Source organism: Phyllobates terribilis, unplaced genomic scaffold, assembly GCF_046119375.1.
Source record: "Phyllobates terribilis strain yellow unplaced genomic scaffold, ASM4611937v1 Scaffold_1__5_contigs__length_1240528914, whole genome shotgun sequence".
Taxonomy (NCBI): Eukaryota; Metazoa; Chordata; class Amphibia; order Anura; family Dendrobatidae; genus Phyllobates; species Phyllobates terribilis.
This window is the reverse complement of record NW_027362761.1, coordinates 1,016,843,423-1,016,869,433: the sequence shown is the minus strand read 5'-3', so window position 1 is coordinate 1,016,869,433 and position 26,011 is coordinate 1,016,843,423. Positions and strand designations below refer to the sequence as shown.

At 40.3% G+C, this 26,011-nt stretch overlaps 1 protein-coding gene across 2 annotated transcripts in view; it reads right to left on the bottom strand.

The window, feature by feature from the left end:
* The window catches only part of SPOCK3 (SPARC (osteonectin), cwcv and kazal like domains proteoglycan 3), a 572,172-nt gene that overhangs the window by 45,654 nt on the left and 500,507 nt on the right, over positions 1-26,011 (bottom strand). For both annotated transcript variants that reach the window (XM_073644316.1, XM_073644308.1), the window contains exon 6: positions 18,415-18,529. In XM_073644316.1, the coding sequence (XP_073500417.1) occupies positions 18,415-18,529 (115 nt within the window). The remainder of the gene's footprint in view (positions 1-18,414; positions 18,530-26,011) is intronic.

Genomic DNA, 26,011 nt, shown 5'->3' with positions numbered 1-26,011 from the left:
GCGTGTGATCGAGTGACATGCTCGAGTCCCCGCCCGCATGTTTCACGGTTATTAGACACCCAAAAAAAAACATGCGGGGATCGCTCGTGCATGGCAGGCAATCCCTGCAAGTTTTTTTGGGCTGCAAAGCATATGGGGCGGAGACTTGAGCATGTCACTTGAGCATCCGCGATACTCAGTGCATACTCGAGCACCCGATGCAAACTCAAGTAGCGAGCACTTGCGCTCAACACTAGTTGCCATATCGTCATTTTTTTTTACTTTTGAAATAAATCTAAACCCTAACCCTAGCCCAACCCTAACCCCAATCCTAGCCAAACCCTAACCCTAGCCCAACCCTAACCCTAGCCCAACCATAACCCTAACCCCAACCCTAGCCCAACCCTAACCCTAGCCCAACCATAACCCTAACTCTAACCCTAGCCCAACCATAACCCTAACCCCAACCCAACCCTAACCCCAATCCCAACCCTAACCCTAGCCAACCTTAGCCCAACCCTAACACTAGCTCAACCCTAACCCCAACTCTAACTCTAACCCTAGCCCAACCCTAACCCTAGGTCAACCCTAACCCTAACCCCAACCCTAACCTTAGCACAACCCTAAACCCTAACCCTAGAGTTTATTTTTTACGCCATTCCTCGTTCCTCGTGCAGTATAAGTGATTAGATTACTTTATTCTTGGGGTTGGTGCGATTACAGCGAAACCAGATTCATATTGGGTTTTTATGATTCACAACTGTCACACACTAAAAGACGCATTTTTTTGTAAAATCTAGTTTTTGCATCGCCATATTTTGAGAGCTATAATTTTTCCATATTTTGGCTGAAAGAGTCATGTAATGGCTTATTTTTTGTGGGATGAGTTTACTTTTTTATTGGTGCCATTTTCAGGCATGTGACATTTTTTGATCGCTTTCTATTCCAATTTTTAGGAGGCAGAATAAACAAAAACCAACAATTCAGGAATTGTTTTTTTTTACATTTTTTTATTCAGTTCCGCGTGTGGTAAAATTGATAAGGTAGCTTTATTCTTTGGGTCAGTATGTTTACAGCAGTACCACATTTACATTGTTTTTCTATGTTTTGGTGCTTTTACGCAATAAAAGCTATTTTATAGAAAAAATAATTTTTTTGCATCGCTTTATTCTGAGAGCTATAACTTTTTTATTTTTTGAATGATGGAGCCGTGTGGTGGCTTTTTTTTTTGAGGGACAAGATGACGTTTTCAGCGGTACCATTTTTATTTATATTTGTCTTTTTGATCGCATGTTATTCCATTTTTTGATGATGATAAAGCATTGTTTTTTGCTTCATTTTTTATTTATTTTTCTTACTGTGTTCACTAAAGGGGTTAACAAGTGGGACAGTTTTATAGGTCAGGTCGTTCCGAATGTGGCGATACCAAATATATGTACTTTTATTGTTTGTTTTTTTTCATACTAATATTTATTGATGGGTACATTATATTTTTATTTTTGGTGAATTATTTTTATTTTTTTTTATATTTTTACACATTTTATTTTTCATTTTTTAATACTTTTTTTTACTTTTATTCTTTGTTCCACTATGGGATTTTCACTATTTTTATTCTGATCGCCTGTATAGCATAGGGATGGAGCACCATCCCTGTGCTATACAGGATGTCAGCGCTGCAGATGCAGAAGATACTTTGGTCATGCTCTGCGCATGACCAAAGTATCTTCCTGCTGTCTGGTGACCCGGATGTTGTCATGAAGACATCAGGTCATCATGGCAACATCCGGAAAGCCGCGGCAGACAGCGTTGGACGCCGGCAGGAGAGGTGAGTATCGCGATCACCTCCCCTTGCCACTGCAATGCTATGATCGACTTCGATCGCAGCATTGCGGGGGCTAATGTGCCAGGAGCAGAGCGGGACCACTGCCAGCACATAGCACCAGGTGTCAGCTGTGACAATCAGCTGGCACCCGGCGGCGATCGCGCCCGCACAGCCTGTGTGCGAGCGAGATCGCCATGACGTACTATTCCGTATCTGGCTCTTAAGTCCCCCGGCGCAGGTACGTATTAGTACGTCTTGGGCTTTTAAGGGGTTAAACATATCACACGATCAATACAAGAAGGAAAATGAAAGTGGAACATAGAAATACCTAATCACATGACCCTGGACAAATGTGCATTACTCAATACAATACAGGTATCAATAAAACCAATAATACTGCCATAGAGTGACCATATGGTGAACAGATATAGCCAGTCATAAGCAGAGACTCTGCAGACAATTATCACACTGCAGACTACACAAGAGAATGTAATACTGATCAGACATAAAGGCCGAATACATAACAACTACGATAAGTCATGAATATCAGATCAGCGGAGTCCGGTACTTCAATAGATTGGCTGTTTTCAACTCTTGCGGTAGCCAGATTCATACAGTGAATGGAGGTGAACAGCACAGTGCTTATCACTTCATAGTGGTTGTTCTCGGGTACTGCAGCTCAACTCACATTCACATTTAATAGGAGCTGAGCTGCAGAACCTAAGAGCAGACACTACATAAGTATAAATAGCAGAGATCATTTAATCTTCAACTTGCTTAACTGTTCACAATAACAGTAAGGGCAGCATGGTGGCTCAGTGGTTAGCACTGCAGCCTTGCAGTGTGGGGTCCTGGGTTCAAATCCCACCAAGGACAACATCTGCAAGGAGTTTGTATGTTGTTTGAGTGGATTTCCTCCAGGTTCTCCAGTTTCCTCCCACACTCCAATGACATACTGATAGGGTATGTAGATTGTGAGCCCCAATGGGGACAGCGACCATAATGTCTGTGAATTGTAAACTGTGTAGAATATGTTAGCGTTACATGAATAAAAAAATTATTATAGCACTTGTGCTTTATTATATGTACATGACCTGCTTCTACCTTGAAAATCGATTTACAGGCTTCTATTATATCCTGACAAGTGAACCCCTTTTGATGAGGCTTCCCTTTGTACTGATAGTATTTAGTGATGAGCGAGCATGCTCGCCACTTATCGGTACTCGCCCGAGCATGTCAGTACTCGAGATGTCAGCTCGCCGAGTACTTTCGAGATGCTCGGGCAGGAGCTCGGGTCCCCGTCCTGCATGTTTGGCGCTATTTAGAGCACCAATAATGCAGGGATTGTCTGCCACTCACTGTAATGCCACAGCCATGGTGGTTGTGGCATTACAGTGATTGCCCAAATCGATGGGAACAGTGCTCACATTGAAACATGAAAAGCCGGCAATTCATCAGCGGCATACACCGGCACCCGACATTTTAGAGCAGAAAGAATAGAGCATTACACATAGATTAGATAGATAAAAACATGTCAGTCACATATATAATAAGTACAGTGACAGTGTTGGTTACTCTACTTGTTATTTAGTGTTAAAATAAAGGATTCATTAAAAAAAAAATTATAGTGTTTTCATGCACCCGTCTCTTTAAAAAAAGTCGGCTGGCAATTCTCCAGCGGCATACATCGGTACCCGACAATTTAGAACAGAAAGAATAGAGTATCACACATAGATTAGATAGAGAGAAACATGTCAGTCACATATATAATAAGTAGAGTGACAGTGTTGGTTACTGTACTTGTCATTTAGAGTTAAAATAAAGGATTTATTAAAAAAAAAAATGGCGTAGGGTTCCCTGTAATTTTAGTCTCTAGCGGAGGTTAAGCAGACGGCTGGGGCAGATGTTTGAAGCCTGGGAAGGGGGTAATACCCACGGAGATTCCCAGGCTACAAATATCAGCCCCCAGCTGAATACCTAGCCTTTACCAGCTATTAAAATGGGGGACCCCAAAAAAAAATGACTTGGGGTCCCCCCTATTTTAATAGCTAGCAAAGGCTAGGCAGACAGCTGGGGGCTGATATTAATAGCCCAGGAAGGGTGCCATGAATATTGGCCCCGTCCCAGGCCAGAAACACCAGCCGTCAGCCGCCCCAGAAATGGCGCATTCATAGGATGCGCCAATTCTGGCACTTAGCCTCGCTCTTCCCACTGCCCTGTAGCGGTGGCAGTGGGGTAATAGGGCTGGGGTTGATGTCAGCTTATAATGCCAGCTGACATCAAGCCCAGGTTAGTAATGGAGAGGCGTCTATAAGACACCCCCATTACTAACCCCATAGTCAAAGATAAAAAAAACACAAACACCCAGAATAAAGTCCTTTAATTGAAATAAACACACAATTCTTTAATGTTCTAAATTAAACCATACTTACCATCACGCCCATTCCAGCTGAAGCCAACGATCTCCTGCAATAAAAATAAAATAATAAAGCAACCTCATCCTTACCTTTCCATGGTTCCCAGGACGGCTCCAGCTCTGCTACATTCACATGACAGGCTGGATCGCAGCCGAAAGCTGCCATCCAGCTTGCCATGCCGCAGACACTGAGAAGCGCAGGCATGCTTGCGCTCCTCAGTGTCTGGCTGTGACTGCATCCAGATGAGCCAAGTTTATGTCTACTGAACTCAGCTCACCTCATGCACGTCAATGACAGCATGGAAAAACGTCTGTCCATTACTAACCTGGGCTTGATGTCAGCAGGCATTATAAGCTGACATCAACCCCAGCCCTATTACCCCACTGCCACTGCCACAGGGCAGTGGGAAGAGCGAGGCTAAGTGCCAGAATTGGCACATCCTATGGATGCGCCATTTCTGGGGCGGCTGATGGCTGGTGTTTCTAGCCTGGGAGGGGGCCAATATTCATGGCACTCTTCCTGGGCTATTAATATCAGCCCCCAGCTGTCTGCCTAGCCTTTGCTAGCTATTAAAATAGGGGGGACCCCACGTCATTTTTTTGGGGGGTCCCCCATTTTAATAGCTAGTAAAGGCTAGGTATTCAGCTGGGGGCTGATATTAGAAGCATGGGAAGCTCCGTGGGTATTACCCCCTTCCCAGGCCTCAAACATCTGCCCCAGCCGTCTGCTTAACCTCTGCTAGAGACTAAAATTACGGGGAACCCCAATTTTTTTTTAATAAATCCTTTATTTTAACACTAAATGACAAGTACAGTATTCAACACTATCACTGTACTTATTATATATGTGACTGACATGTTTCTATCTATCTAATCTATGTGTGATGCTCTATTCTTTTTGTTCTAAATTCTCTGGTACCGGTGTATGCTGCTGATGAATTGCCGGCTGGCTTTTTTAAAGAGACAAAAACACTATTATTTTTTTTTAATAAATCCTTTATTTTAACACTAAATAACAAGTACAGTAACCAACACTGTCACTGTACTTATTATATATGTGACTGACATGTTTCTATCTATCTAATCTATGTGTGATGCTCTATTCTTTCTGTTCTAAATTGTCGGGTACCGTTGTATACCGCTGATGAATTGCCGGCCGGCTTTTTTAAAGAGACGGGTGCATGAAAATCGGAAGGCACTAGTGTGTTCCAAGTGCCCTGCTATGTTTTTCATGCACCCTCCTATATACCCTGCCTGCCTGTCTGCCTATATATTCTGCCTGCCTGACGTTTAATTGAGCACCGTTCCCATTGATTTGGGCAATTTTTGACCTTCTGCAGACCGCCGGGGGGGACCACCTGAAAAATGCTTGAGTTTCCCATAGACTTACATTAGGCTCGTTGCTCGGGTCGAGCACCTGAGTATTCCAATGTGCTCGACCGGAGCTTCGAGCACCCGAGCATTTTATTGCTCGCTCATCACTAATAGTATTTTATTATATATATTTTCTAAACTGTTTCAATAAAAAGTAATTTTTTATCTATTTTCGCATACAGTTGTGCTCAAAAGTTTACATACCCCCGCAGAATTTTTGCTTTCTTGGCCTTGTTTCAGAGAATATGAATGATAACAAAAAAACTTTTTCTCCAGTCATAGTTATTGGTTGGGTGGAGCCATTTATTGTCAAACTACTGTATTTTCTCTTTTTAAATCTTAATGACAACCAAAAACATCCAAATGACCCTGATTAAAAGTTCACATACCCTGGTGATTTTGGCCTGATAACATGCACAGAATTTGACACAAATGGGTTTGAATGGCTACTAAGGTAACATCCTCACCTGTGACCTGTTTGTTGGAATCAGTGTGTGTGCATAAAAGCTGTGGGAGTTTCTGGGTTCCAGACAGACTCTTGCATCTTTCTTCCAGCCACTGACGTTTCTGGATTGTGAGTCATGGGGAAAGCAAAAGAATTGTCAACAAATGTATGGGAAAAGGTAGTTGGACTGTATAACACAGGAAAGGGATACAAAAAGATATCCAAGTAATTGATAATGCCAGTCAGCAGCATTCAAACTGTGATTAACAAATGGAAAATCAGGGGCTCTGTAAAAACCAAACCACGGTCTGGTAGATCAACAAAAATTTCGGCCACAACTGCCAGTAAAATTGTTCGGGATGCAAAGAAAAACCCACAAATAACATCAGCTAAAATTCAGGACTCTCTGAAAACTAGCGGTGTGGCTATTTCAAGATGCACAATAAGGAGGCACTTGAAGAAAAATGGGCTGCATGGTCGAGTCGCCAGAAGAAAGCCATTACTGCACTAGTGCCACAAAGTATCTCACCTACAATACGCCAAACAGCACAGAGACAAGCCTCAAAACTTCTGGAACAAAGTAATTTGGAGTGATGAGACCAAAATTGAACTTTTTGGCCACAACCATAAACGTTACATTTGGAAAGAGGTCAACAAGGCCTATGATGAAAGGAACACCATTCCTACAGTAAAGCATGGAGGTGGATTGCTGATGTTTTGGGGATGTGTGAGCTACAAAGGCACAGGAAACTTGGCAAAAGTTGAAGGAAACATGAATGCAGCATGTTATCAGCAAATACTAGAGGCAAATTTGCACTCATCAGCGCGGAAGCTGCGCATGGAACATACTTGGACGTTCCAACATGACAATGATCCAAAACACAAAGCCAAGTTGACCTGTCATTGGCTACAGCAGAACAAAGTGAAGGTTCTGGAGTGGCGATCTCAGTCTCCTGAACTCAATATCATTGAGCTACTCTGGGGAGAACTCAAGCATGCAGTTCATGCTAGACAGCCCAGGAATTTACAGGAACTGGAGGCTTTTTGCCAAGAAGAATGGGCAGCTTTACCATCTGAAAAAAAAAGAAACTCATCCACAACTACCACAAAAGACTTCAAGCTGTCATTGATGTTAGAGAGGACAATACACGGTATTAAGAACTGGGGTATGTGAACTTTTGATCAGGGTCACTTGGATGTTTTTGGTTGTCATTAAGATTTAGAAAGAGAAAACACAGTAGTTTGACAATAAATGGTTTAACCCAACCAATAACCATGAGTGGAGAAAATGTTTTTTTATTATCATTCATATTCTCTGAAACAAGGCCAAGAAAGGAAAAATTCTTGGGGGGAATGTAAACTTTTCAGCACAACTGTACATCCTAAGTTGGTGTTATGAATTACTTTGATATTGCTGTTTATAGAATAAGCAATCAAACAGGTTCAAATACCCTATAAGGACTAAAAAATAATGTAATTTTTTTTTTTTTTTTTTTAAATATGAAAAAATATCTAAAGATTCAAATCACTCCATTTTTCCTTGTTAAAAATAAAAAAGGAAAAAATTTAAATAAACATATTTTTTATTGCTTTGGCTTCAAAAGTCTGATCCCTCGATATATAGAATTAATTAACCTCTATGGTAAACATGGTAAAAATAAAATAAAATGAAAACACCAGAAATAGTTTTTTTTTGATCACCTCAATTCAACAAAACATAATTTGTACCCCATACTGGTAATAAAAAGAACATTAGTTTACCATGCAAAAAACAAGCCCTCATTAAGTTCTATCAGCATAAGGGCAGGGACACACTGCCCTATGACTCCTGCGATGATCGAATAGCACTGAATGGACTGGATCGACACCTCTCCTGACCTCAGCATGACAGCATGATGGATTTCCTTGCAGCTTTCAAGCTCAGGTCAGGAATGGTGCCGGCCAGTATGTGGTTTATGATGCGATCCTCGCAAGAGAAATACGGCAGTGTGTCTCTGCCCTAAAAATAAAAATGGTTCTTGTAAAATGGAGAAACATTGCTAAAAATGTTTCTTTTACAAAATTCTGAATTTTTTTTGCATCACTTAAATAGAAAAAAAATGTTTGGTAACACTAATCACACTGACCTGGACAATCATGTTTTCAGGTCATTTTTTCCATACAATGAAGGCTATACTATAAAAATAAAATCCAAGAATCAATGGGCAGAATTGCATGTTTGTTCACCATTACATCCAACTTAGATTTTCTCCCATTTTTCAGAACATGAAATGGTAAAAAGAATTGTGTCATTCAAAACTACAGCTTGTCCCACAAAAACAAGTCCTCATATGTTTATGTCAATAAAAAAATAGAAAAGTTATAGATTTTGGAAGGTTAGGAAAAATGAAAGCGCAACCCGCTCCTCCCCCTCCAAAAAATTGTTCTTGATTAAGTCTGTGGAATCAGAATAAATCAAGCAAAAATTACTTGAACACATTGTCTGATTCATTAACAAAAAAAGAACTGCAAGAAAACCAAAAATCTATGCTTTTTTTTTTTGCTACAGCACATAATGGTATTTGCCTTGGCAGCAGCTGCCTGGCACTGGATTCTATAGTTCAATTTAGGATTCAAATTTACTAATCAAATTCCCTTAATCCTTTTCAATGTCACATGTTAAAAAAACTAAAACACAGAACAAATTGTATTATTGTAAGATATATAATTAACAAAATCTTATTGAACAAAAATGGCCTAATGTTCAGGTGAGGCTGAAAATAAATATCCATGAATAAAATATGGAAAATGTGTTAGCTATACTTATTCCCAACCTGATTAGCAACTAAAATTACTATCATTTGCTAATTATCACTTTTAATTAGCAGGCTTTGATTCAATGATATAGGACACTCACTTTTTATATTGAGGTGATGTTATTTACATTTTTAATATTTCTTAGTGCAATGTTACTCTCTGTATGCAACAACCCTATTGAAAATACTGCCCTTGCCTGTACAGCTGGGTTCTGTATAAAATGACTATTAAAAAGACAAATCAGTAAAGTACAGAGATAGCAGGGGTCAAAAAGATAGAGAAAGGTCTGAAAATAAACAGAATAAACTTTGTCTCTTCCAATTGTCTTTTAAAACTGACTTCCTTAGCAACAGAGATTTGCACACTTCTTGTTCTGCACTGAATGCCAAATGCACAAAGAACATTTTCATTTTTTTGAATGTGAAGTTAGAGAATAGTAAACATATGGTGATGGTTTCCAAGCTTCAGTTTAAAAGTAGCGATTTTCAAATATATTAATCGGCTTTGTTGAATCCGTTCATGCTATAGATCAAGGACGAATACTTGCAGATATATTGTAGATATGAAAGAAATTTTTCCAAGTGCACTGATTATTTTATACAATGAATACACATTATTTATTCAAGGACATCATTTCTTATTGCATTTACCAGAGAGAAATACATGTATTTTTTTTTTAAAGTTGTGCAAACATTTGAACTAACATAAATAATAATGGACCAAATTTCGTAAGGTTCATGATCCTGTTTTCTGCTATACTTTGAGCCAACATTCTGGAGTAAAGTTTTTTAGACTGATATTGATGTGCACTCATTTTGGTGTAAAAAATAGTCTAAAGTAAGCCAAATGAGATAAAACATTGGAAATTAGTAATGAAAAGATTAGTGTTGAGCGGATTGTTTGACTTTCGAATTCGCCGGCTTTGCCAAAATTTCCTAAGAGGTTCAATTTGCGGCAATACTAACAAAAGCCTTTAACTGACCAGAAAATACATGTATTCTGAGATCTTCAAAGTATGCATTGAACCCATTTTTAGCTCTTTAATGCAAACACAGTCTTATTAATGTCCAAGTGACCTCAAATTATCTGGCTAGAGAAAACAGATTATAACCCGTGATAACTAACCCCGATATTTCAATGACGTGTACACTACAACGAGGAAGTGAGGAAAGAAAACAAAAATAATTTTTACAATACGCACACTTCATGAGGTAGACAATTATGTTTACATTTCCGGAATATAGAGATTTTTCTTTTGGCTTAAAAAAATATGGCTTGCCCATCTCAGAAGTCAATAAGTCACTTTCTGTGACACACAAGCCTTGGTTTTAGGATTTTAGTTTATTAGCAAAATTAGCACTGAGGGTTTTAATACTGCCCTCATGTGCAGTGTTTGAATAAATAAATTATTATTCACAGAATAAGACTAGCAGTCCTATTTTCAATACTAGTACTGATGTAGTAGCCTAAAATCAGATAGGGTCTTTCTCTTTCCCTATTTGGAATGAGTTCTGATGTCCTATCCATATGCTGGAAAAGCCTAAAATGTAACAAGTACTGAGGTAGTAGACTAAAATCAGATAAGGTCTTTCTCTTTCCCTATTTGGAATGCGCTCTGATGTCCTATCCATATGCTGGAAAAGCCTAAAATGGCACTGCTTTGCTGGACCTTATCTTTAGTCTGCCTGTGATAGCCTGACTGGGTTAAATCATGACTAACTGACTGGGTTAAATCATGTGATGCGATACCAGCTGGGCATTATGGGGAAGGCTGCAAAGCCACACTTGATGTCCTTATTCTGCTCACTGAGTCTTCAGTAGTGTGTGAAATGGCATTGGGTATCTTTTTATCTTTTTGACGATCCTCGTGAATTGAATCTCAGAGTGTTTGAAATCGCTGGGACCTGAGAATTTCAGGAAATTTGACTTAAAGTCAATTCTTTGCAGATCGATCTACTCATTTCTAAAAAAAATGTCTAACTTCTTGCAAGATGCATTACATCTAAGAAACAATGTATGCCACAATGATAAATTTGGTCCATTCACAGACTGCCTGAACTAGGTTTACGCTGAGTAATTATTACACGACGAGCAAATGTGGTATAATGTTTTGAAGTCATCAATCATGAATTTATTAGTCTTTACAAAATGATCAAAGAATGCATACCAAACGCTTAAGCACTGCGCCCACTCAGAATGGAAGCAATGATGTTTTGCTCTTTTGGTCACCTGCCTGTTGAATCTTGTTATTGACTGCAAAAGTCAGGTTACTGGAAAAGGACTTTATTAGATGCGCCTCAGATGATCATCTCATTTTTCAGTCATATACTCACAAAAACGAATAGGCAAGGTATAATGAAAAGGATACAAGTTTGATTAGTTTTCAAAGCTGCTATTATTTACTTGTAGAAAGCATTCCAACAACATAGTATAAGTGCAAGAAAGAACACTTCATGGATAATTGCATGAATACAAAGCAAATACTTGCTGCATAGAATAGCCTTTTGAGCTGGTATCACCAGTAAAGGCCCCGTCACACTTAGCGACGCTGCAGAGATCCCGACAATGATACGACCTGTCAGGGATCATTGCTGCATCGCTATGTGGTCACTGGTGAGCTGTCAAACAGGCAGGCTCACCAACGATCAGGGGAGCAGCGACATCGTGGAAAGAATCTTTCCACGATGTCCTGCTCCTGGTTAGCAGCCTGCTGAAGCAGGAGCAGGCTGGTAACCATGGTAAACATTGGGTTACTAGGGGCACACGCGCACCTAGTAACCCACTGTTTATCATGGTTACCACTCTGCTACGGTGAGCGGGAGGTTACCGCTAACTTTAGCAGTCTCGTAACCATGATAAACAGTGGGTTACTAGGGGCACGTGTGCCCCTAGTAACCCGATGCTTATCATGGTTACCAGCCTGATTGCTGCTCCTGCTGGTCACACACAGCGATGTGTGCTGACCAGCGGGAGGGCAACGACCAAAAAAAGGTCCAGGACATTTTGCAGCGATCAGCGACCTCACAGCAGGGGCCTGATCGCTGCAAAGTGTCACACATAGCGACATCGCTGGTGAGGTCGCTGTTGCGTCACCTAAACAGTGACACAGCAGCGATATCACTAGCGATCTCGCTATGTGAGACGGGGGTTTAAGTCCTGTGAAACAATCCAAAGCAAATTCGTGGAGTAAGTGGTATTAGCTATAGATACAACCAGCCTTTCATGAAGACATCATGGACATGGAATGGGTATGCAATCATGCATCTGTTATGATATTTTAATTATATTTCATATGCCTTGCCTATATGCTTTTTTGAGTATATGGTCGATGTGGTTTTTGGGAGCCATTTTGCCAGCATTTTACTGCATAGCTATTGAGTCACTTTTCCACTGCTTATCTCATTTCAGTCACCTTCCCAAGAAATTGGTGCAGTAACAAAAAAGCTTACTATATCACTGCATATTTCAGCTGTAATAACGGTAAAAGATCAGATGTCATAGATTTTTCTCATAGACTAAATATGGATTCATTTCAGCCAGTCTTTTGGATCAGATTTTTATCTGCTTTTTTTTGTGTACAAGAAATTTTCCCAAGCTTTTTCTTATCAAACAAAGATGAAAATCAGACAGCACACAGTGATAACGTCCTTTAGGCTCTGACTGAACTAAGGGGTACTAGACAAAAAGAAAGACAGTACTATAAGTGTGCAGATTGTTATATGTATGTTCTTTCTCCTTTCTGTCTAATATTCATGTAGCCCCCTTATTCATATTTATTATAGATATTGGCAGTGCATCTCCACTATATACACTTGAACTAAGGTGTACTTCTGATTTGTCTATACGGTTACCAATGTGCATATATCTTCATGTAAGGATATGTGTGTGCTGTAAAAACATTCTGAAAGTTGCAGAAAAATATTTAGATTTGAGTGTCCTCAGTGGTTGATACCTTTTAATGGCTAACTGAAAAGATGGTAACAAATTTCAAGCTTTCAAGACTACTCAGGTGTCTTCATCAGGCATATTATAACACAAAATCTGAAGTCTCGAAAGCTTGCAATTTGTTACCATCTTTTCAGTTAGCCATTAAAAGGTATCAACCACTGAGGACTCTCAAATCTAAATATTTTTCTATCTACTGGCTAACACGGTACAAGAATATATATTTTCCCTATATCAAAATGAAAGTTGCAGTACTGTTATTTGTATGCCAGTGGTTATAAGATCACAATAAATGTTTGATTTTATGCTATGGATTTTGTACTCTGGAGTAACGGTATAAAACATCCGTATAACATAAATACCAAAAAGACATTTTATGCATTGCAGAAAATTTTTTGGGGTCATGTTATTTTAACATGACATGTAGATTTTATAGGACTCTTTTTGATATTCTAAATGATCGTCAAAATAGACAGTTGCAGTAAAAATAAAAAAGAAGCATGGCCGATTCAAAAAAAACTTTAAAATAAAGTCGATATATTGAGGTGGAATATAACCTGTACCTATCACTCATCAAAATGATTTTGTTTTTATGTGTTTGGACCAATCATTTTACAATCATATATTAAGTTTGATAGAGACCATTATTTTTGCTACTGGACAATCCCATTTAAAACCCCCAATGTGCAGCATAAGTTGAAATACAGCATACTTTCTTACCATACCAGTGCCATTGCTCCGCTCTGAGCACTTTATTCCCCAGCAAGCTCGTGAAATTGTTTATGCAACATGAATGCTGTACCCATTAGATGCCGCTGATGGGCTGCAGCTTTCACAGTACTGTCAGAGCAAACATTAACCCTAATGGAACTGTGAAGGCTGCAGCCCATCAGCAGCCATTGATACGTGAAACAAATAATACCACAAGATTCCTTGGAACAGGAACACAACTCTCAGAATGTAGGACCAGCAACAATATGGGAGGTAAATTTGCATTTTTTATTTAATACTCTAAATTTGGCATTCAAAATGGGTTGTCCAGTAGTGGATAAACTGCATATTTAATTCATTATTTTACCAAGAAAAGGTCCTGGTGCTTAGAAATATCAAATGCTTTTTGATATTTCCAGTAAAACTAAAATATTTCTACTCTCTTAAACCAGCAAAGGCATAAAGTAGTAGGAAGATATGTACAGCAGTCAGCCATAACAATAAAATCCTAATTTTGTGTAGGTCACTTTACGCTGCCGAAATAGCTGAAACCCTGTCAGTATATGAACTTCTTAAGTTCACTACTGGTGTTGCAGAGAATGTATTTTTTTATTGATTAAAAAATAATAAAATTAATTTCTTTGCATGTTTTCAAATTAAAAATAATAATAATTTTCCACATTTTCTACTGTTGACTATAAAAGAGAGAAAATCTTAATACAGTGTGAGGTAATAAAATAATCTGAATAACAACTGCTGTAAATAATGGCAGAATTTTCTTCCTGTAACTGACGTCATTTCACCTTCCCTTTCTGACTGTGTGCAAAAAGATCGGGTAAGTTTTGTTTGGCATCATAGTGCAGTGTGATATAATTTGCATATTGTTGCTTTAGCCTAAGTGCCCACGATGCAGAAATGCTGCAGATTTTTTCCGCATCTCCCTGGCAGGCAAAACGCATGCGGATTTTACATTCATTTTTCCTGCCAGGTAGAAGCGTTTATCAAGTGTTTTTGCATACATTTCTGCATGCGGGTTATCAAGCACTTTTCCAACCGGCATGGATTTATATAGTGTGACCAAGTTAATAGTTAAAAAAAAAGAATAAAAATGGTAAAAAATAAAGATTATACTTATCTTCCAATGGACCCCGGTCTTTTCTCCGCTACGTCCGGTCTCTTGTACGGCTCGCGGTGGTGTGAAAGGACCTTTCATGACGTCATTTAGTCATGTGACAGGTCACGCGACCGCCGACATCAGCGGTCGCTTGGCCTGTCACATGTCTAAATGACGTCATGGAAGGTCCTTTTAGACCATCGCGAGTCGTACAAGAGACCGGTTGCAGCAGAGAAAAGACCGGGGGCCATCGGAAGGTAAGTATAATCTTTATTTTTTATTTTACAACTACTTTTTTTAACAGGTTCTATGGTACCCGAGTCTGGAGGAGAGTCTCCTCTTCTCCAAACCCGGGTACTATCCGCACATTGAATCACTTAATATCCGCATGTGCACATGTGCTCATGCGGATATTATGCATTTCACTGCAAGTCAATGGCGGCAATTACGCTGCGTGTTCGCAAAATTAATGGACATGCTGCGTATTTTTCCGCAATGATAATCCGCAGCGGAAATCCGCAGCTGGGCATGTATTACCAAGGTTTTTAAAGTGTTTTCGCTGCGGAAATTCCACGGCAAAAACACTTGAAAAACGCATAGTGGGCAACCAGCCTTAGCCCCTACTTCTAGCTTCACTATTGCTGTTGTGATGACATCCAGTAGTCACTTCTGGTAATACACGGTGAAGGCGTGGTGGAGACAAACTGGGTGTCACAACCGATATATATTCCACAAAAATGGTGCCTGTTCACCCTAGTATAACTGTAAAAGGTGTCAACAGCGCATTCTACAGAGCATGTATATCGGAGATATGGTTGGGTGTGGAGAACAACGAATATATTAGAGTGTAATTGAATTCTACTTGAATATTAGAAAAACTGCATTCTCCAAATTGCATATTTTTTGTAATTCGCTTCCATGTGTATTCTGCGGCCTCCATTTTTGTGAATCGTAAAGGGCCATCAAAAGGTTAAAAAATAATAATATACTACTCACCTCACTGATCACATCTGGCCCTTCCACTCTTCACTGTCACCCGTCCAGTCCTTGCTGCATCTTCTGATCACAGCTGCGAGTATTGTATCTCCTGGCTTCCTCAGCTAGGTTGAGACTTCCAGTACTGATGAGGCCCGGGAAGGTTGTTCACATGTGCGCGTTGTGATGTCATGACCTTGCGCGCACTTACTCTGTGGGCCAGCTCTCGCCATGAATCCCAGTGTTTCACAGTTTCTTTCAATTGGTTGATGTTCATTTCCATCTTATTCTTAATGATATCCACCAAAGGGCCATTGGTTTTCCTTGTTTCCTATTACCACTGACCATTCCAAGTAGCATGCCCTCAAAGCATGTCCAAACTAGGTCAGTTTCTGAATGATGATTTAGTGAAAACTCCAGGTTTATATGACCAAGAACATTATTATTATTATTTATATAGCGCCATTGATTCCATGGTGCTGTACATAAGAAGGGGTTACATACCAAATACAGATATCACTTACAGTAACCAAGCTAACAATGATTGACTGATACAGAGGGAAGAGGACCCTGCCCTTGTGAGCTTACAATCTACAACTAACATCTTTGTTAGTGATTCTAGCTTTCCAGGGGATTTGTAGAAGTCTTCTCAAGTACCACAGAACAAAGCTGTCGTATTGACATTTGACACTGAAGCAAATATATAGCACAGCAACAAATGAAAGAACTAAGTATTTTTCGTAAAACACGATTAGAGATATAGAAAAATTATATGTATTATATGGAAAAAATAAAACAGTACAAGCAACGAAAATTTAGCTTGCCAGCGTAAAGGTTGCAACCCAACAACCAGGCTATACAAGGATACAAAAAATATAGGCAGGACTCCAGAAAAAAATTGCAAAGAATTTTATAAGCCTATGTGTAGAGTGACAACTTTTTAGCTCAATAATACAGAGACTTTGTTAAGCCTAGCTTAATATTGAAAAAGTGCAAAAGGCTTTTATAAGCCCGTGTGCACAATGGCAACGTTTCAGCCCAAAAATACAGATCCTTTGTTAAGCTGATATGTAAATATATATTTAATGTATAAGAATGCAAAAAATAGTAGGCAGCGCTCTAGACGTATAATATAGAAAAAGGTGCATAAGACTTTTATTAGCTTATGGGTTCACTGGCAACATTTTGGCTCAAAAATACAGAGCCTTTTTCAGGGAAAGCTTGACTTATATTTGTACTGATATTTTTATGTATAAGAATAAAAATAAATAGACAGCATTCTAGACATATAACACAGAAAAAGGGCAAACGGCTTTATGCACTTTCTTCTACATTACTCATCTAGAGTGCTGCCTACTTTTTTTGTGTCTTTATGTATATTAGGGTTGGTATATTGGTCGTGTGTATGTACAGTATATTGGTAATTGGTGTTGCAATGTTGAAAAAAGTTACACATATAAATATGTATATACACATATATGTGTGTGTGTGTGTACACTTTTCAACATTGAAATTGCAACACCAAAAAGGAAAAGTTGAGGAATTATGAAAATCATAGGATTTATTCACTATGAAGTATGAGGGTCATGTTCAGAAATAAACATACTTACAGTATATGTCTTGACATGCTATCAATGAGGTTATAAATGGTTGTCTAAGGAATGTTCTGCCATACTGAATATACATGGGCACGCAAATTATCAAGATCTGCTGCTGGCAGCTGCCTTTGCAATTCCAAACAAAAAAGGTCCCAGATGAGTTCAAAGGGAGACAAGTATGGAGATGCTGCAAGCCATGGTAGCACGTTTAAGCCACACAGATTTTTCATGGTAGCATGAGCAACATGTGGCATGTAGCATTGTTGTGTTGAAAAACAGATAATGAAACACTTTGGAGAAATGGCCATCATGGATCAGACTTGTTTTTCCGGCACATCCCATAGATACTTGATTGGACTGAGACCTGCTGAATTTGGAGTTCAAATAAACACAATGAACTTTTTTTATATACTGCAAACCTTTCCTAAAAATGTTTTTAGTGTGTCACTTACATTAGGTAATAACATACATTGCTGTGAAGGTGCATACTTGGCCTACAACATTGTTTAGATCTGTGATGCAGTATGTGTCAAGGTAACATCCATATGAATGACAGGACCCACGGTTTTGTAAGAGAACACTACCCAGAGCATCACACTACCTTCACCAATGTGCCTTATTACTGTAGTGCGACAAATACTGACCTTATGCATATTGTAAAAAATAATTCATCACACCAGGCTACCTTCTTAAATGCTCCACAATTCTGATGCTCATTTGCCCATTGAAGGCATATTCGGTAGTGGACAGTGGGCACTCTCGTCAGTCTTCAGCTTCGTAGCATTGTACACAGCAAGCTGTTGTGCATTGTATGCTCTGACACCATTCTATCTTAGTATTAACTTTTCCAGCAATTTGTGCTACAATAGCTCTTTTCACTAGATGGACTAGTCTTAGCTCAACATTTTTTTTAAAAAGCCTTATGCACCCATTGCCTGCCATTTTGGAGATGTTCCATCCCAGTTGTCTAGCAATCACAATTTTGCCATTGTCAAAGTCTCTCAGATCCTTGCCATTTTTTCTCCTATAACACAGCAACTTCAAGAACTGACTGTTCACCTCTTGACAGGTGCCATTGTAACAAGGTAATCAATGTTATTCACTTCACCTGACAGTGGTTTTAATCTCATTGCTAATTAGTGTATAAAGTAACATAGATGGTATGAATATATGCAATTTCCCTGTCATTTTAACATATTGTAATTACAATCCTCTTTTCAAATGGTTTAGAAATCTTACCTCTTTTATTATTCTTGTTTACAGATTTTGATTTGCTTGAAGAACAAGGACAATACCCATCACATTTAGCGGTTATTTGTTTGCCCAAGATGCAAGCTTGATATTCTAATTTACACTGGAATACACAGAAAAACACAGAAACTGTTACTGTCGATAATACAGATCTGTAAAATATGTCTTCTTGTGACAAACTGGAAGGAATACTCTATTTTTATATATACAGCTTTGTAGGTACATAGATAATAGTACACGTTTAGGCTGCTTCATTATTCTCCATGGGGAAGTCATAGTATACTTATATACTATATACTTACATGCACATTTCTTGGTTGAGACTATAAGTATAAGGCTATGTGCCCACGATGCAGAAATGAAGTAGAAAATTTCAGCAGCATTTCTGCATCTCCCTGGCAGAAAAAACGCATGCAGATTGTGCATGCGTTTTTCCTGCAGAATACATGCGGATTCACATGCGTATCCACATGCGTTAACGCATGTGTTTCCGCATGCGGACTGACAAGCACTTTCCAGGCGATAGCATCACTTGGAAAGTGCTTGACAACTAGGTCACACTGTATAAATCCATGCAAAAGGCATGGATTTATACAGTGTGACCGTAAAAATAAAAAATGAAGCTATACTTACCTCCGATGCCCGGCCGCGTGAGCTGTCGCGCTCGTCCTGGCTTCTTCCGGGTTGCCGGCACATCGCGAGACAGCCTGCGGTCACATGACCGCAACATCATCTCAGGTCCTGGAAGGAGAAGCGCTGCAGGGGCCGCCGGACAGGTGAATATAAACTTTATTTTTTATTTTATTCTTTTTTTTACAGGTACAATGGTACCCAGGTCTGGATGAGAGTCTTTTCTCCTCCAGACTTGGGTATCATCCGCACATTGAAACGCATATTATCCGCTTGTACAAATGTACAGACACGGATTCTATGCGTCTCAATGCAAGTCAATGGCGGCGCTTCCGCAAAATTAGTGAACATGCTGCGGATTTATGAGCGCTGCAGAAACGCTGCGGAAAAATCCGCAGCATGTGCATTGACATTGCGGAATGCCATTAGGGACCATGGGGTGCGGATTACCATGCGTTTTTGATGCGTTTCTGCTGCGGAAATTCCGCAGTGGAAACGCATGAAAAACGCATCGTGTGCACGCAGCCTAACACAAATTTGACAATAAACAAAAAAGAAAGGCTCTAACAAAATGATGTTTTTTAGTTAACCTGTGTACAAGGAGAATAAGTAGCAGCCTTGGAGAGAGTAGTACAGTGAAATTAAAACCTTGACCATTTGTTGTATCTTTAACTATGGAGCAAAGAAGTCCCAAAATTGAAAGGACCAATATTGAATAAATGAAACAAAATTTTGTAGGTGGAAAAAGACTAATTCATTTATATAACAGAGTTACAAAACCATAGAAATTCCCAAATATCTAGCATAGGTGTGTCCTTTTTTCTGCAGTTTTGTTGTGATAAAATAAGGAAAGCTTGCAAGTTTAAGAATAATGTAATCTACTTTATCTATCCTCAAAATCCAAGAAATTGGCAGCAAGTCTGTACAGTTTAAGTGGAAGCTTTTATTCACCCAAAATCCCAGGATTAGAGATGAGCGAACCCAAATGTTAAAATTCTGAACTCCGAACATGGATATCTCCCGGAAGTCCATTTAAGTGTTCGGAGTTCCGAGTGGGAAGAGAGAAAGAGAGGGAGGGAGAGAGAGAAAAGGAGAGGGATTCCTAGAACCCGAACTTCCACAGATCTGCTCATCGCTATCCAGGATACTTTGGCCCTTTTACAAGCAAGGAAAATAAGACTTTTATTAACCCATGAATGTGATGTTTAAGCCCAGGATAAATGGGTCCAGACTTGAAAAGGCCAAAGTATCCTGTGCTAAAGTGTTACATACTTGAAAAAATGAGGGTTTGAACTAGATTGCTGTCCCTTTATAGATTTTGTACACTATATACAGAGAAATCTTAGCCAGTATTCTATATCCTATACCTATTATTTTTCCTATCTATCTATTCCATAAAAAAAATTATTTCCTTAGTAATGTCAGCTAAAATTCACAACTTATTTTAATATTACTTTATTTACTAAGAATAACCTACACAAAAAAATGATCTATTTTCTATGTCATTTGATACTATGTTGGCTGACTCTTTTACTTTTAAATGCTGTTCTTGATTTTGTACATTCGTAATTTCATGTTTGCTTCATTTTTTCCTTAACCTTCATCACTTTCTTCGTTGTGCTACTGTCGATGTGCCCTCTTGTCTTAGTGATTTTGATTAGAAATAGCAAAGGTTAAATTTATAATGGGCTCATTTATGTTGAAGTAAAACATCATACTTAATAAGCCTACTCACCACGTGCTTGTATCAGAATACAAATCTTCACATTACAGGGCTTGAATGCTGACATTCACTGATTGCATTTCTGATTATTAATCAAGTTCAATTTTTATAATTATAGAAATTCTGATGTCATTTTAACATATAAAATAACCCACAAAGGACAAAATATTTTGAGTTTTGCATTCTTTTTCACATATTCTTTAGTACCTTCTAAATAAATTATTAAAGTATTTCAAAAAGAATATGATATATTTAAAATATACATTGAAAACAATGCCCTGAAACATCTTGAAAAGTTAGGTAAGGACTAGTGTTGAGCGAGCACTAAAATGCTCGGGTGCTCGAAGCTCGGGCCGAGATCACCGTGATACTCGGGTGCTCGACCCGAGCAACGAGCTCAATGTCAGTCTATGGGAGACCCGAGCATTTTTGCGGCGGCACCCCTGGCAGTCTTTTAAAAGCCTAACAAGTGCCCAAAACGATAGTGACAGTGCTCAAATGACATGGAGACAGCATGGGGATCGCCCCAGGAAGCATTTCTGACCCCCAGGTCACTGCTGTCAACAATGTGGTCAGAGGTATTAAGCCACTTTTAAGGACTGAAACTGCTTTGCTGTGAAATATGTTAAGGAAGTGCCTTTCCAGGGTAAAGACTTGTGTATAAGGTAAAATAAATAACCCAAAAAAAAATACTCCTCCACACCTTGGGCTATGTTCACAAGTAGCATTTTTTATGCGTTTTTGCACTTTTGTATTGCTTTCAACCGTGACAAATGTATTCACCGGGAAATGTCATTTTAACATTTTACAATCTTATCTGGCCATGTGCTGTGTGACACATGCATACAGTGCTGAAAAGACATGGGAACAGCACAGGGAAGACCCCTGGAAGCATCTCTGACACCCAGGTCACTGCCTAAAAGTGTGCCCATCAGAAGTCATCCTTGCCGCATCAGAAGATGCAGACTTGCAACTATTCCTGTGCAAGTCCTTGTCCCAGGGCAGTGTTCAATTGTACCTCCCCCATTCCTTGTAATGCAAGCGCAAATATGCAGCCAACAAACCACCCACCCACCCGCAGGCTGCAATACCATACTGCTAGCTTTCGCTTGAAATGGGGCCTTTTAGTTTGGAGGAGGCGGAAGCTGGCCACTACCTCATGGCTGCTTCGGCAGTGAGGTATCCATACTCAGTCCCCAGCCGCCCTGCAGCCGGGTGTCCACAGACGGTCCCCAGCCGCCTGGGGGCGGCCGGGTGTCCATAAACGGTCCCCAGGCACCCCTATTTCTCCTGTTACCTTCCCACACACTTTTCTTAGCCTGGCCTGCTTTAGGGCAGCATTGGACCAGCCCATCAGAGAACCAGACTCCTCCGGTGGGCCCTGGCTTCTCCATCAGGGGAGTTGAGAGTGCCAATGTGAGGAGCATGATGATGATACAAGTTAGCATCTGCTTTGTTTTCTTTGAATGCAAGCACATGTATGTAGTAGCGGCTAGGCCTGAGGTGGTCAGCGTTTTGGCGCATATCCTACCTCCTCCGAGGATTGCTGGATGATTTCCTGCTACTATCCCAGTTCTATGACTCCCGTTAAAACAAAGATTCAGGTGATAAATGATTGATGAGGTGGTGGCAAAGGAGGAAGAGCAAGAGGAACAGGGACCATTCACATCAATATCAGGCCAGTCAACCACACATGTCTTGTAGGATATGTTTCTGTACCAAAAGGAGCGGTTTGGCTACACAGTTATAGGGCATACGGTGAGTGCAATGCCTACGAAAAATTTAGAGGCACTCCAATGCCCCTTGGAAGTGACATGGAGGTCAGAGGGCCTTAACTAAACGATTTTTTCCATTTATAGCAACTGGGTCTCCTGTGCACTGTTGGCTTAAGCAGTGAATGGAAGGCTTTCCAAAATTTATGAGGAACTGCAATGCCCCTTGAAACAGACGTGGATTACAGCGTACTAAAATCCTTCTACCCATTATTGGGAAGTGGGTCTCCCTTAGTGTTCACCTATGCATTGAAAAACAAAAGCTGACTAAAATTAGGAGGAAATGCAATGCCCGTTGGAAGAGTTGTGGAGGTCGCAGTAGCTTAACAAGATGGTTTTAATGCCCCTTGGAAGAGACGTGGAGGTCGCAGTAGCTTAACAAGACGGTTTTAATGCCACTCGGAAGAGACGTGGAGGTCCCAGTAGCTTAACAAGACAGTTTTAATGCCCCTCGGAAGAGACGTGGAGGTCACAGTAGATTAACAAGACGGTTTTAATGCCCCTTGGAAAAGTGGTGGAGGTCACAGTAGCTTAACAAGACGGTTTTAATGCCCCTCGGAAGAGACGTGGAGGTCGCAGTAGCTTAACAAGAGGGTTGTAATGCCCCTTGGAAAAGTGGTGGAGGTCGCAGTAGCTTAAAAAGACGGCTTTAATGCCCCTTATAAGAGCCATACAGTACAGCATCTTAAAAATATTATTCCCATTATTGGGGAGTGGGTCTCCCACAGTCTTTGCTTATGCCTTCCAAGCAAAAGCTGACAAAAATAAGGACGGAGGAACTTTCAATAATGGCAACATGGACCACGGTCACCCTGGTGGTATACACTGTGTGCAGAATTATTAGGCAAGTTGTATTTTAGAGGATTATGTTTATTATTGATCAACAACTATGTTCTCAATCAACCCAAAAGACTCATAAATATCCAAGCTTAATATTTTTGGAAGTTGGAGTGTTTTTTTCTTAGATTTGGCTATTTTAGGAGGATATCTGTTTATGCAGGTATCTATTACTGTGCAGAATTATTAGACAACTTAATAAAAACCAAATATAATCCCATCTCACTTGTTTATTTTCACCAAGTAAACCAATATCAGTGCACAAAATTTAGAAATAAACATTTCTGACATGCAAAAACAAAAACAAAAAAAATTAGTGATCAATATAGCCACCTTTCTTTATGATGACACTCAACAGCCTTCCATCCATCGATTCTGTCAGTTGCTTGATCTGTTTTCGATCAACATTGCGTGCAGCAGCCACCACAGCCTCCCAGACACTGTTCCGAGAGGTGTACTGTTTTCCCTCCCTATAGATCTCACATTTTATGATGGACCACATGTTCTCTATGTGGGTTCAGATCAGGTGAACAAGGGGGCCATGTCATTATTTTTTCTTCATTTAGACCTTTACTGGCCAGCCACGCTGTGGAGTAGTTGGATGCATGTGATGGAGCATTCTCCGGCATGAAATTCATGTTTTTCTTGAACGATACCGACTTCTTCCTGTACCACTGCTTGAAGAAGTTGTCTTCCAGAAACTGGCAGTAGGTCTGGGAGTTGAGCTTCACTCCATCCTCAACCAGAAAAGGTCCCACAAGTTCATCTTTGATGATACCAGCCCATACCAGTACCCCACCTCCACCTTCCTGGCATCTGAGTGGGAGTGGAGCTCTCTGCCCTTTACTGATCCAGCCTCTGGCCCATCCATCTGGCCCATCAACAGTCACTCTCATTTCATCAGTCCATAAAACCTTTGAAAAATCAGTCTTAAGATATTTCTTGGCCCATTCTTGACGTTTTATCTTATGTTTCTTGTTCAAAGGTGGTCGTTTTTCAGCCTTCCTTATCTTGGCCATGTCCCTGAGTATCGCACACCATGTGCTTTTTGATACTCCAGTAACGTTGCAGCTCTGAAATATGGCAAATATGGCAAATATGGCGAATGGCATCTTGGCAGCTTCACGCTTGATTTTCCTCAATCCATGGGCAGTTATTTTGTGCCTTTTTTGGCCAACACGCTTCTTGCGACCTTGTTGACTATTTGCCATGAAACGCTTGATTGTTCGGTGATCATGCTTCAATAGTTTGGAAATTTCAACACTGCTGCATCCCTCTGCAAGACATCTCACAATTTTGGACTTTTCAGAGCCCGTCAAATCTCTCTTCTGACCCATTTTGCCAAAGGAAAGGAAGTTGCCTAATAATTAAGCACACCTTATATAGGGTGTTGATGTCATTAGTCAACACCCCTCCTCATTACAGAGATGCACATCACCAGATTTACTTAATTGGTAGTTGGCTCTCAAGCCTATGCAGCTTGGAGTAGGACAATATGTATAAAAAGTATCATGTGATCAAAATACTCATTTGCCTAATAATTCAGCACACAGTGTAGTGGTGGTGGAGGCTGAGGATAAGGAGAAGAACATAAAACAGCCGAAATGAGGAAGCGCATACCCATGTGTGGGTGTGAAGCGGTGCATGTGAATACACCTACCGAAATAACACAGTGGATTTGACTTTATGTTAGTCTGCTGTCATTTGGTGTTGGCCCAATCCAGCCCTTGCTCATTTTGATAAGGGTCAGCTTGTCAGCATTGTCAGCTGACAGGCGAGTGCGCTTATCAGTTATAATTCCCCCATCGGCACTAAAAACACGATCCGATAACACGCTAGCGGCAGGGCAGGCCTGGACCTCCAAGGCATACAGAGCGAGTTCATTCCAAGTGTCCAGCTTGGATACCCAATAATTAAAAGTCACAGAGGAATTACGGAGGATGCTGGTACGGTCGGCAAGGTACTCCCTCGCCATCTTTTGAAACTTTCCACTCCTTGTGAGAGTACCCCGCGCCTCAAGGTCTGTCCGAAGGGAGGGTCTGAGAAAACTGTCCCAGAACATTGACAGTGTTCCCCTGCCTCTGCTGGATTGGAGTTGCATCTCTCTCATATGTACGCCTTGGTTGGGCAACGAACTGTGACCTCTGCCGCTAGCGTGTTCAGATGGGAATTTTTTTAACAGTTCTGCAGCAAGGGCCTTCTGGTACTGCCCCATTTTTGTAGACCTCTCCACCTCAGGAATAAGAGAGTGAAAGTTCTCCTTGTAGCAGGGGTCTAAAAGTGTCACCAACCAGTAATGACTGTCACCCAACATTTTGACAACGCGAGGGTCATGGTTAAGGCAGCGTAACATAAAGTCAGCCATGCGTGCCAGACTGGTAACGGGCAAGACTTCCGTGTCCTCACCAAGATGACGACTGACCATGCTCTCCTCCTCCTCCTCCCCCCTGTCCTCAGGCCACCCACGCTGAACGCACGGTATGACAGTTGTACAGGTACTACCGTCTACAACGCATGATGCAAGCTCCTGTTCTTCCTCCTCCTCTTCCTCTCCCTCATTGTCCCCAAATGCACGTTGGGATGAGATGAGGCTGGGCTGTGTGTAATCGACCACTATGGCTTC